This window comes from Amphiura filiformis, chromosome 20 (genome assembly GCF_039555335.1).
Source record: "Amphiura filiformis chromosome 20, Afil_fr2py, whole genome shotgun sequence".
In the NCBI taxonomy this organism is placed as follows: Eukaryota; Metazoa; Echinodermata; class Ophiuroidea; order Amphilepidida; family Amphiuridae; genus Amphiura; species Amphiura filiformis.
The window spans coordinates 59,402,898-59,416,974 of record NC_092647.1 but is presented as its reverse complement, the minus strand read 5'-3'; the positions used below and the strand labels follow the sequence as shown (position 1 = coordinate 59,416,974).

Sequence of the window (14,077 nt, the reverse complement as noted above, 5' to 3'; positions counted from 1 at the left end):
ACTTTTCCCCTCATAAGTTGTATCAAAACAACATATTGAGGAAATTGATATGACAGATTTTTAAACTTTGATATGGAAAGATACCCCAGCCCTGTTGTCTCACCAGAGAAGATGAGCAGAAGTCTTTCTATCTGATGATAAAAAAAAAACTCTAGGTATGATTACGAAAATGTTGTAAATAACTATTATCTAAAAAAGTTTTATAACAATGTTTTATATAAAATGCTAACATAAAACGTCTTCTGTTATGATGTGAAGGGTTAATATAAAAACAGGGAAAATCTGTTCCAACTGACCAGCAGAGAACAAAGGATAAGCAATTAAAATCAAGGAAAATATGACACAACCTCCAATGGGGGAATAACAAACATATAAAGGTATAAAGTTAAAAACTCTTTTAACTTTGTTTATACGTTTTGTGTTATTCCCCATTAGAAATCGATGTTGTGTCATATTTTCCCTGTTTTTAATTGTGAACTTGACTTTCTCATTCTTTCATTTCTTTTGACAATTTTTCATTTGCCCGCCCTATTCCTTTTAAAGGAATTTTTATTATTATCATTATTATAAGCCTGTGTATCTGCAACATGAATCTCCCCTGCATATCTTCATATCGTCTCAAGGTCATCTTTATTCTTCATCCCATTCCTGTATTCTACTTATTCTTGTACAGAATAAGGCACTTCTCTGCTATTATACTTGAACACAACACATGCACCCACTGCAGCAATTGCTGCTCCCAATACAAATGTACCAATCGCAATGCCAGATGCTACACCTGTGGATGAAGCAAAAATAACAGGAATGTAAGTAAGCTTGATAAAACACCCTGAAAATCTGGAAAAAAAATCAGAACAAAAATTGTGTAAAATTGGGCTAAAAAGCCCCAAAACGGGCTGAAAATATTAAGAGTGCAGAAATTTACACTCAAAATCTGAAAATAAAACCCAAGATTATTAAGAGGCTCAGCCCTTTTCCTGATTTTTTGACATTTGAATATCATTTATAAAAGAAAAAAACAAATAAAAACAATATGGTACTGTTACAAACAAATAAAGTGAAAGCTTACCTGTGGTCAATCCAACTTGTTTAGTTTGATACAGTGGTTTTGTCTCTTCTCTTAGTGTATTACTAGCTGCATTCACTTTCTTTATCTAAAATAATATAAAATGAAAATAGCAAGTTACTGGTAAATGACATCAAACACAAAAAGTATCATTACACATAAAACAGAAAATTACTGTTATGTGAAAATAAAAACTGACTGGTTCTACAGGTGGATAAATTATTCGACACATTTTGGTATCTTTGATTTAAGTCAGATATTTGGACATATTTAGAAAATGAAAAAAGAGGTTGCAAGTACACTCAATAGAGATTGTTTTTATAGGCTCTACTCTCACATTTATCTCAAAATAAGGGGGTCAAACCTTTTGGACCTGAGGCAGTGGCGGCACCATGGGGAGATTGGCAGGGGTGGAGGGCAAATGCTTCCAGTCAGAACTCTAGCCACAGAACTCTTGCCAGTTGATCCCCCCCCCAAGTAAAAAGTCACAATTTCGAAAATTAATTTTACCTCCTGCCCCCCCAAAAAAAAAATTCACTTTGCACTCCAATGCCACTGAAAAAATTGCTAGTGAAGCAACTGATCTGAGGGCCACATAATTTCCTAATTTGACAGAGTTTGGTAGGCCAGATGCAGAGGTTAAGGCACAGGTTTGATTCCCGTGTTATTACTAACCTTTATTTTTTTATAAGAAAAGGCTTCACAGGCTGCATAGCACATTGTGTAACTGTATACACTTTCTTTATCTAAAATATGTTATATACTCTCACTTTACTCTCACTTTATCAGTCCCTCACCAAATTTAATACCCTTACTCTTAGAGTAGTCCGCTGTTGTGAATTAGTCAAATCGTGGTATCCTGTAAATTGTAATGACCTCTGGTGAAAATTGAAGCGGGCTTGACAAATAATTCAAATATTAGTTGCAATTTTGTAGGTCTTGTGGTTTTTGAGTTTTGATGTAAAAAGTCTCAAAACAAAACATCTTCATAAAACGACACATATCTCAAGAACCACAATACATTAAGCAATTTTTGAGAGTGAATGTTTTTATTCCATAGCCATTCAAATCTTCAAGGTGTAACTTTTCATTAATCCCGCAATCTAGACAATGTTTTTTTAGTTAACCCCCTGAGCACTACCTGCCGATCTAACATTGCCTCTGATTAGTCAATTTCATGATATCTTCACTATAATCACCAATCAGAATGGAGTTTTGCAAATAATTCACCCAAATATGTTGTGAAGTGAAATCATTCTAACAATGTTGCTGATTGGGCCAATTGATAATGCAAACTTCTTTTTGGCCAATCGGCAGGTAGTTCTCATGGGATTAAAAAACCATAGCTACTCCGACAAGCCTTAAGAAAATTTGACATACCTCCATATGATGAATAAACTCTAATGTCAACGTGCTTCCATCCTTACTATTAATCAGCTTCTGCAAAAGTGCATAAGCTGTTTGCAGTGGCGGTCCAGGATCTGTAGCATTAATCGCATCTCCTTGAACTTGAGGTTTATCAAGCAAAGTGAAGAACACGGTGGCTAAATCCTTATAACCATCTACAACCTGTACAGAGAACACACAAAACATGTCAGATTTGTAACAAGTGATGACATAAGATTTACGGTGGCTCAGTAGCTCAGTGGTTACGGCCTTGGACTCATAATCTGAGAGCTTGCTCGACGTGCGTGGGTTTGATTCCCCGTCCCACCACCGTGTTGCGCCCTTGGGCAAGGCGCTTTGCCTCGCTTGCCTCACCCTACCCAGGTGCAATGGGAAGCTGTTAGGGGTAGTCACAGTCGTTGTACTGATGGACCCTGCGCCACTTGTAGGCTGCAAACGTGGTTCCGACATATTCTAATGACGAGGGAATAAATGTAAAGCGCTTTGAGGCTGTTTACGGCATAAAGCGCTATATAAATATCTACATTTATTTATTTATTTTATTTAATGAGTGCACATCATTGTATTTGAGGTTTATCTAGTAGGGTGAGTAGTAGTCTTGGTTCAAGCTGATTTGTGCTCCTGCGTCACTCAACAAACCGTCTGGCGACAACCTCATATTTTTGATTGGCTAATCATCGTCACCATAAATGGTGGTCAAGACTGAGAATATCAGCGCTGGGCTTCAGCGCATGGAGCGGTTGATGGACAGCTATGTGTTGACATAAATCCACACAATGTATGTGAGTACGTCCTGCGAGTCGCTGACATGAAAGGCGATATCAGATGATAGGCGCCTCAGTGGCTGCTAAGCTAGTGTATATTTTGCATTTGCGGTATCTACAAAAAGTGGGGGGGGGGCTATGATGTTTAATGCCACTTACACAAGTCACGTATATAGCCAATTGAAAACAGGTTAATTTGGAAATTCATTAACCAATCAGCGATCGTCATTTCACAGGTTGTCGCCAGACGGTTTGTTTAGTGATGGAGGAACACAAACCGGATGGGACCCAAACCGGATGGGACCAAGACAAGGTGAATAGTGGCTATATCCTTATAGCCATCTTCAACCTGTACAGAGTATACACAATACATGTTGGTTCGTTTTCCAAAACCTGCTATTGGTGAACAGCTCACGGAAAATTGAGTGATTTTGAACCTTGATATTACATTCAAATATTATATTCTTTTTGAACATTTTCACTCAAGTGGACATTGTATGAATTGTTCTGCCACATTGCTACCTTTTTGGGTACATTTTCCCATATTAAAAAAGTGGACCATTTTGTAGATTGGGCAGTTGAATCCCTGTATGGAAGACATGATCTTAAGGGTTCGGATAGCGATATTTTTACATATTTTTTGTGGGGCCTGAGAGCACATCAGGCATATCAAATTGCAAAGATTTTTTCCCCAGAAAAGACCTAATTTTGTTCAGGTTTTTAGGGAAAAATCTTCAATATGAAAGGTCGAAATTTTCTTTCAATTGATCATCGACTTTTCATCCCAGCTACATACACTCAAAGTACATATTAGATTTATACATTTACTTTGAGGACTGTTTTAAATTTCAAAAATATCAATTTTTAATCATTTGCCATAAAATGTGTATTCTATTGCGAATTTAAAAAGATAAAAATTATTTGATATCATCAGGACATTCCTTGTTTTAAAAATTAATCAATATGTCTGATGTGCTCTCAGGTCCCACAAAAAATATGTGAAAACATCGCTATCCGAGCCCTTAAGGGAGTGTGAATTTCAAATGGAGTTGCCAAAAATGGGTGACTGACTCCATTTGAAATCTACACCACCTGGCATATTTCAAATTGAATAGCATATTTGGTAGTTGGCATCGCAATCCCTGCACCCATGCCTGATATAAACTTACCTCAAAATCAGTAATTCTTGTTTGTGATACATCAAGAGAATCAGCCAGGCTTTGAGCCACACCATGAGCAAAAAACATTGTGTTGTTAGCTACATATTTCTTGTACGTATCTGTAGAAAATATAGAAGTGGTAGAAATGGAGTGAAGTGTTAGAAAACTGCAAAACAAGATGAAACTATAATGAAAGACAAAGATAAAGATAATTTATCGCGTCTGATGTCACTGTCAATTACGATCCTTGATTGGTTTACACAGGTTAATCAGCGCCTAAAAGACCTATCTATCTGGTGCTGATCGGAGAAAAGGAATAGCAGCAAATGGCGAAAAATTGCGTACTTTTACAAGGCAAAAAGCAGCTTTTTTAGGCATTGTGGACATGGTGCCTTCGGTTAAGAAAGTTTCCTACTATAAAGACCTAACTTTTGAGATGGTTTGCATGTCAAAAGGTGCAAAATTAACAATAAGGCGCCCGGTTATAAATCCGCGTCAGCAAGTCATCATCACGACACTTGTAAACAAACCGTGCTTTCGAATTTGATTGACAGATGACGTCAGACGCGATAAATTCTTTTTATCTGTGTCTTTAATTATAGAGTGTCAATTTGTAAAAAGAAATTGGAATGATTGAGAAATAATTGAATAACATTTGATGTGATTCAAAACTTGGGACATTTTTATTAGGGGCTTATTGCCAATAACACTGAAACATTGCCAACTCACACCTGGTGTCAATCTTAATTCTGTCTGACCCATTTTAATTTTGTGTCACATAACATGGTTCAAATTGACAACTGAAACACCTACAGTATACCATTTTTTGCCCTGATGGTGCAATGACGTCAACCTGTCTTTAATTGCGCACTTGTGTATGCCTACACTTTGACCAAACGCTAGAACGTTGAAGCTGCGCTCAATGAAATATGCACTGACGTCACTGCCACATCAGGGTGAAAATGGTATACATACAAATCAACAGATAACATACTTCAACATGTCAAGGCACTTAGTTCACTCACAATGAGATTGTACATGATTAACACTCAAACATGGTAATCAGGGATGAAGTGTTAAACCATGTCTGAGCCATCATATGGGACACATCTAATGATAGAGGGCGGTTTTGCAACCCTCATCCTGGATTTCTATTTCAAACATCCTATATGTTGAAAAAGTAAAACAGACTTGTGTGGGAGGCGTGGTGAAGCCCCACAACAAGTAAATTCAGGGGAGTCTGGCACAAAGAGCACACAAGGAAAAAGACACAGATACTTGAGCGTGTGAGCATTGCTCTGTTGTGACTTTACCTTACCATTTCTTTCTTTTCAGTGAATCAAATTTGGAGTAGATCATTTCCATATGAGCACAACCAAGAGCATCAACATTGCTGTATTAGGGATTTAATCTTGTTTCACCCTTGTTCATCACCGTTATGGTTTAACAATGTCGTCTGCGTGGTTTACTTTGGGAGGGCAGATGCGTCGGACACAAGTTTTTAAACAGTGAATAACGGTGAAACACAATTGAATCCCTTTCAACAAAGAACACAAGCTCAAGAGCGTCTCACTCACATACTTATTTCACGGGGAATATTAGCAGCACCTTGACTCAACAAGCAGCACCTTGACTTAACACAGTTGTCAAGTACTTGCCTTTTCCTTCCAGGTTGAAAGCCAAATGTAAGCTTTCATTCATGTGTGTGTAGCAGTCACTCACATCAAAGTATTGATGCCAAACACTGTCTTCATAAGGCTGGAAAAAGTTGTGGATTTCCTTGCCCCTATCTTCCATTTTTCCAGTCTGGGTGTTCTGCAAACATGAAACAAAGGTCAACATATAATTTCCATTTTTCTCAGAGGGAGTCACTATCACACAGCTAGAGATTAAGCGCAGGAAATCTTCTTATTACATCAATTTTATTTTTTTTATATAAGGAGAGAGGGTTGACTATCTGCTATGTCCTAGCAGGACATCAGTCAATGTGAGATATTAAATAACAAATGTGCAGATCATAATTTGATATTTGTCTAAAAAGGACCTTAACCTCTGAAAAAAATAAATCACACTTACATGTGCAACCCATGCAATTTCCAAGCGCATAGGCAGGACAGTATTATCCCTATGCCAAGAGTTGCTGACAATGGTCCAGTCTTTCTGCAATGGAATTGAGGATGAAAGAAAGAATCAATCAATCGATCAACACATATATATCACTGGTTTCATTTTCATTTCAAGAGGACTATTCAATGGAGCTGTGATGGATAGAAATATCTATATAAGTAAAAAGAAGGTGTGTACAAATGTCTCCCTGCTACACTGAAACCATGCAATAGAGGTTATGCGTGAAATTATTGATTGGCTCCAAACAAAGGATTTGAACTGGTGTTCTTCACCGTAATCATGGTGCAGTGTAGTGCATTTGTTATGTGTGTGAGACGAACTGTCGCGATAGATTGCAATCATGCTTTTGTTTAATGCATTTGAGTAGTCCGCCATATTCGTGGTATGATACGTCATATGCACAGCCTCTATTATGCAACTCCAAAATCGGAACAGATGCTCATCTTAATATGACTTAAACTATAGGGCACTTTATTTGTCATGAATTGAGAGGTAAATTTTTTTTTTTATTTATTAGGTGATTTTTGGAATAAAATTTATTCAAAAGGCATTCTTATCTGTATTACTAGAAATACACCAGCTATAATATAATTTATGTGTCAGCTTGCGCATGTATTGTACCATGATTTTGCGGGTTTAATTAAAGGCCCATTCAGTGATTTGCTCATCCGGACGATTGTAAAAATCATCAAAATTCAGATTTTGGTATCTTTGTCATTGTCATAGATGTGCTAACATAGCTCAAGCAGTGGTTCAGCCGAAAGCTGTGTATTTAATCTAATCTGTAATTTAGATACTGACAGTATCTAAATTAGCTACATGTATTTGAATGGGGCTTCAACTTCGTCAGTACTGCTGTTTTCCTCGTTTTTTGCCAAATTTGTCATTTCAAAAATACCAAATGACAATTTGAATGACTTATCCTTCACGTTTAAGCAAATTATAAACAATTTTATTTTTTTCACATTTGCGCTGGGATCACTGAAGGGGTCTTTAAGGTCTTCTTGGCAATATTTTATTACTAGCGACAACAGGTGCATGCGCATGATTGCTGTGTCCTGCCGATCAACCAAAACATTAACAGAGTATGGTGACACTCTAAACAAGGACAAGGGGGCCTACGCACTCACCAACATCTTTGACCAACTCATCACACCCTCTACGGTGCATCTTGTTGCCTATAAAAGCAAGCAGTCAGATGTGATGAGTTGCCAGTCTGATGAAACCACTAGTGTAGTGGTGAAACGTCACTAAAACATGAGTAAATCACCTTCGTTTTTAGTTGGAATTGTTCAAAATGAACAAAATTCACACTTGTACTTGGAATAGCTGAATCTATTCTTGGAACATTAACTAGGAACCCTGTTATTGGGCGACTCCTGGTTTCCCAGGGTTGTGAAGCCTGAACTTTTTTAACAATTAAAATAATATAGAATTCATTAGAGCAACTTTTTGATTTTGATTCTGTGCAGGCTTCCAGTGGATATGTAATGTTTGGCATGCATGAATTAAATATCTAATAATAGTGGGCATAGGATTTAACCTTGGGGTACTCCACATATTTTAGATTCAGCCATTGCTGTATGAGGATCTAAAAGATACTCTGTAGAAATAATATAAACCTGTAAGAGCAACTTACATCAAGGAAGAAGTACATCCATGTAGAATTCACTTGGATATTTTCATCACCTTTATGCTGTAAAGGTTTCCAGTTGGTCCGTGTTGTTTGCCATGCATGAATTACTGTATCACGATTGTTGGTCTGTCAAAAAACAAAAACAAGTAAAATTATATAATTTTTAAATTGTGTTTGTCAAAACCACTTTTGATTCACTATTTAATATTTTGATCATCTCATCAGACAACTCAATCAGAGGACAGCAGTTTTGAATTGGTGATTTTTATAAATTTTGAGCGAGGTTTGATCCCATCCATACTTAATAATAATAATACTTTAACAGAAACAGGATAGGAATTTGGTTAGGTGCTGTAGTTGTGACAAAATCTGAGATTTTGCATAAAACATGTGAAATGACATTTCATTATTATGATGGAAATATTAGTTGAATGTGCACACAATGTTCATAATACAGTACATGCGAACATAACACATCAAAAGAACCGACTCCAAGTCACGTTCGGCAGAGTGGCTCACATTGGTAACACATGTGCTGTCATAAACTAGGGATTTTCTTTGTATTTGCTCATCTGTAGCTCAAAACTGTTTGGTCCTAAATTAGAAGAGGACATATCTGAGAGTGAAAACTAACATTTTGTGAAAAACAATACTATTCTCTTTCTTATGGAAATGTTACAATATGGCTTTAATATTGCATGGGAGACCGAATACATAAATTAAAGCCATGATTTCTCTGTGATACGGAAAAACGGAAAAATTCACAGAATTCTGGGTTTGCTCACGGAAATTTGAAAATGCCACAAAATAGTGAAAAACTGAGTAAAATGTCTGACTTTTGTGTTGATTTGCAAAAGAAAACAAAGAAAAGTGAGAATTTAGCAGTAATCAACCATTAAACAATCCATTCTAGCATTAATTCTAGGCCTACGATGCAACTCGGGGAGACTACAGTAAAACGGTACATATAATTATATAAGACAAACTACACTTTTAAAACATGCTTGTATTCACTTTTCAGTACTTTATAATGTAACACGGAAAATCACAGAATCGTCCAATTTCTAACACGCAATTTAAATTTTGTAACACGGAAAAATCATGGCTTTACCAATACATCTAATAAAGTACTTCTTATACTTTACCTTGCCTTCATAAACCCAATCTACATCTGAATCATACAATGCAAAGAAAGAAGCTGATGTCCTCATGACAACATGTTCATCATCTATAGATACTAACCTTGCCTTCATAGACCCAATCTACATCTGAATCATGCAATGCAAAGAAAGAAGCCGATGTCCTCATGATGACATGCTCATCATCTATAGATACAGCATCCGGTGTATAAATAGGAATCGGGCTGACTTGACATGAACCAAATGGAATTATCTTGTATTGAATTCCTGCAAACAAATTGATAATTCAAGGGTCATTCAAAAAGTTCTGCCTTAACCCTCATATATCTTCATTTGTAAACAATAGGTTCCTGAAAGTTTGCATTAATCATGTCACCTACAAACAGAGGAGGCCCAGACATTTGCGAGTGATTTTTTTTTGGGGGGGGGGACTGTAAAATAGTCTAAAATTTGTCAAAAATTCCAAAAATGGAGAAACATTCAATGATATTTTGTTCTAATAAACGGAAAGTTTTGCCCCCACTGCTCACATACTGAGGGCAGGTGTGTGTTGATATGTATCAGATTACTATAGATGCCCTCAGACCCAAAACAAGATTTGATAGACCGGAAATGGTTAAAAACTCTTCAAAACATGTGAGGACACTCGACACTTTTTGATGTTGGGGTTAAGGTGTTGTTCATGTTCATCAATAAGCACATAATAAATGTTTATTTAATATAAAATAGTCCCAAACAGAAATGTTTGGTAGACTCATAACCGGTGCGATCTTACCTTTCCGATGTTGATTAAGATACTTCTTGCATCGATCCCGAGATGCGGAAAAACCAATAGTCATTTTGTCCCACATAAATGAATAAATAACAAAACCCCGATCCCCGGTGGACTCACCCAAAAGGTGACGTCACACCATATGATCGCCCTTATCCGACTTGGGATCCCCTACTCGGACCAAACTTGTAGGGGGTGGCGAGGTCGGGATAATCAACATCGGAAAGGTAAGATCGCACCGGTTATGAGTCTACCAAACATTTCTGTTTGGGACTAGACTCAGTACACCGTCGATCTTACCGCTTCGATGTTGATTAAGATACTTCTTGCATCAACATCTGAAAGATCGATCTAGCAAGTAACCGACGGATGGAGGTACAAGATTGGTCAGCATCTGATCAGGGATCGGGAGCGGTAACGATGGTTTTCGCGAGGTCAGAAAATATTTTCCCCAACGGTCGGAAAACAAAAAGACCACGCGATCACAGACATAAACCTCCTTACTTAATAAGTTTGGTGGTTAAGAATAGCGACATTGGTTCTTACCATGCTGAGTATTCTGTATAGTCTGAAAACCTGGTACCCGAACACCACCGTATTATGATCGCCCGAACAATGTCCCGGTAAACCTCCCGCCCCGTCTCTGATTACTAACGTAAACGGAAGTATCGTAGAGAAGGGCGAAGGTGGCTTCCGGGACACCGCCTGCTAGATCTCCTCCAGGGACAACCGAACGGTATACCCAAGATGATGAGATAGCTCGTGTCGAGTGGATCGTGGGACGCGAAACCTTCGCGATCCCCGGACCCCACCAACACCTGGACCAGCCATTGCGACAGCGGCTGGACCGAAAGGCTCTGTAAGGGTGATGAATGCGGTCGTGAGTCCTCGCAAGGCTTGTGTTCGGAAGAAATAGTGCTGCAGCGCCTTATCGGACACCCCAGCCTATCTTTGGCTTCAGCCAACCTTGCCCAACCCTGGGGATTGGAGAGGGGCGAATGTCGGTATGCACCGCGCCGTTCAGTAGTCACGAGAACAGAGCGCCCGAAACAGTGTCGCTCCAGTGTTTGTGAACACGGAAGCTAACCTCGAGACCGTGTGCAACTCAGCACCGCCGTCCCGAAGCCAACGCCAAACCGGAAAGCCATCTTGAGAGTTACGTATTTAAGCGTCGCTTTTGACGGAAGGTCAAAAGGGTACCCCTTAAAGTAATCTAAGACTGTGTTGGGATCCCTTAGGGGATCACTTTCCTTTTTGGTAGACACTCGTTGAACATACCGTCGAGGCGTAGACTAATAAGGTAACCATCGGCTATGATAGTCGACCCGTCTCGAAACCTCGGTGAATGGAGAGGACAGCTGACTTATAGCTGGCCCCAGTGGCCCGCTGAAGTCTTGCTTGGAACTTTTCTGTCAGAAACTCCGAACTAGCAGCACAGAGGCTCTAGCGGGAGAGCTATTTGTCTCATTGCACCAAGCGTAGTATGGAGCCAGACTCTGGCTATACGTCACGGAGGGTAGACTTCCGCTCTAGCCCCGGCGATGAGAAAAACAGCTTCTGATGAAAAGTATCCCTCCGCTGCTGCGTTCCCTGGTAAGGGCCATGCAGCTAACTGCAGGTGCTCTAGTGATAGACTGGGTACCTCCGCTCCGGGCATCCGGAGTAGATCTTGTACCTCGGGGAGTGCCAGTGGCCTTGCCGCTAGCAGAATGACAATGCAGTCTTCCCACCCGATCTTGGCCACCACCCTCATGAGTAGTGAGATCGGAGGGACTGCATAAGCTGTCATGCCTCCCCAGTCTATGGACAGAGCGTCCACGGTGAATGCTTGGGGGTCCGCGACCCTTGAGCAGTACACCGGCAGTGGATGATTGCGATGAGATGCGAACAGATCTTTCGAGGGGTGGTACATCCCCTTGAAGATCGTCTGAGCGACCTGCGGAGCAAGGGACCATTCTGCTGGTCCCGACACCCTTCCTCGTGACAGATTGTGCGCGAGGATGCTGGTGACGCCCGCGATGTGTATCGCTCTCATCGTAATCTGCCTGAACTTGCACCACCCTATCAGGTGTCGTGCATGCAGGCTCAATCGTGGTGGCCCGGAGCCCCCTTGTCTGTTGGGGTAGGCTACCACGGTTGTGTTATCCGTCAGGACAACGGTATGTGATTCCACGATCACCTCCTCGTAAGCGAGGGAGGTTGATGTGAAACTCTGTCTCTATGGCCCCCATAGGCCCGAGACGGAGTCTCCGTGGATGTGGACCCCCAGCCCCGCTTTTGACGCTATGGTCGTCACTACGTGACATACCGGGGTGCAGGAAACCTGACACCCTGGGTCAAATTGGGCTGATGGGTCCACCACCAGAGTTCTCTCGCGCGATCTCCGACAACGGAACCGCGAGGGATATTGGTGACGACTGGGCCTGCAAGCAGGCTAGAAGGTGTAGTTGGGTAAGCCTAACGAGAAACGGCAGTACAGTACGAGGTCTACCATACTGGCCATTAGGCCTACCACCTTCATCCATGCCACAGCGGGTTTTGCCCGAGACCCGGCCAAGAGTCAGGCACACCGCACCATGTTCGTCTCCCGCTGGGGTGCGAGCACCGCGAACCCCTCCGTGAGGGTGATCTGGGCCCCTACAAATAGTGGTGTCTGCGTCGGGACCACGCTGGACTTTTTGAGCTGATCAAAAATCCAGGGTCCCGCACCCTACGGACTATCAACCCCATGAGACCCGTAGTCTTCAGTGGAGTGCGTCCGTATATGAGCCAAACGTCCAGGTAGCAACTGATGTTGACACCCCTGTGCTTCAGGTACGCTGCCACCGCTCTGACCAAGAGTGTTAAGCACCCTGGGAGAGATGGACAGGCCGGATGGCTGGTATCAAAACTGGTAATTTTGATCCTGTACCTAGAAGCGCAGATGCCTCCGATCTTGAGAGGCGATTGGCATATGCAGATAGGCGTCCGAGAGATCTAGTGATGCTGTTCCCATGCCCCTGATGGGGCAGGCTAGCACCGAGGCGAGAGTCCCCATTCTGAACCTCTTGGGCCTGAAGAACGTGTTCAACAGCCTGCGGTTCCGGATGGGGCTCCCGTCGCCGGTCTTCCTTGGAGCCAATGGCTCCAAGATCACCCGTAGAACGGGGGTAGACCGGGACAATCGCCCGCTTCGTGAGAAGCTGTGTGATCCCTGTCAGTAGGGCCCGACGCTGGGGGCCGCCTGACGGCACTACTGTGGACCTCTGAAATGTGCAGACGAATGTGGGGAGACTGGGTTGCCAGTCTGTAACCCCCACTCACCACTGACCATACCCAGGCGCTCAAAGAGATGGTTTCCCACCTCTGGGTGAAAGCCATAAGCGGTCGTCCACTGGGAGATCCCCCTGTGGAAAAACCGCTGAGCCCCCCAGGAATGCTCTGCCTAGCTTCCCTTGGAAGAGCGCTTGCTCTTCTTCGGGCTTGCCAGCTGTTCCTGTGCTACCCTTGCGCCTCCCAGAAATGGGTGCTGCAGAGGTAGTGGGCTCGGGTACTGTTGGTGGTGCACGGCCTGCTGAAGTCGGAGCTCCTACCCATGGTAAGGGCAGTTTCCGACTTCTTCAGAGTGCTCCTGTTGGTAGCTTCTTTGCACGGTCCTCCACCGTAGCGCAGAAGCATCCAAAGAGAAAAAGGACCCTGCCTTTCCATCGCGTTGAGCGATTGAAGTGGCAGGCCCCACCCCCGCGCTGAGTGGACACCCTATGGGCTAGGCCCATGGAGCTCTCGTTGAGGCTAGCTGTTAGCACCGCTAATAGGCTCACCTCATGGAAGAGCTCAGATGTTGTCTGAGCGTGATACGCTTGACGACATCTGGGTCCCTCTCGGATCCCCTCGGTAGGTCCCGTGGTCCTCCCGCTACACGCAGAGAAGCGTGCAAGCATCGCGGCGCCATAGCTCTACCGAGCTCGACAGCCGTCCGATATCCACCCGTGAGGTTTGCCGGGAATGAGAGTGCAGGCGTCCCCTG

General features: G+C 42.0%; 2 protein-coding genes across 3 annotated transcripts in view; both read right to left on the bottom strand.

The window, feature by feature from the left end:
- The window catches only part of LOC140142466 (uncharacterized), a 71,509-nt gene that overhangs the window by 42,691 nt on the left and 14,741 nt on the right, over positions 1 to 14,077 (bottom strand). The window lies entirely within an intron of this gene.
- Positions 538 to 14,077, bottom strand: part of LOC140142465 (uncharacterized) — a 29,405-nt gene continuing 15,865 nt past the window's right edge. For both annotated transcript variants that reach the window (XM_072164449.1, XM_072164451.1), the window contains exons 9-16: positions 9,403 to 9,566; positions 8,164 to 8,286; positions 6,474 to 6,557; positions 6,056 to 6,212; positions 4,407 to 4,516; positions 2,447 to 2,635; positions 1,070 to 1,154; positions 538 to 778 (exon numbers count right to left, since the gene is read on the bottom strand). In XM_072164449.1, coding sequence (XP_072020550.1) covers positions 660 to 778; positions 1,070 to 1,154; positions 2,447 to 2,635; positions 4,407 to 4,516; positions 6,056 to 6,212; positions 6,474 to 6,557; positions 8,164 to 8,286; positions 9,403 to 9,566 — 1,031 coding nt within the window. In that variant the 3' untranslated portion in view covers positions 538 to 659. The remainder of the gene's footprint in view (positions 779 to 1,069; positions 1,155 to 2,446; positions 2,636 to 4,406; positions 4,517 to 6,055; positions 6,213 to 6,473; positions 6,558 to 8,163; positions 8,287 to 9,402; positions 9,567 to 14,077) is intronic.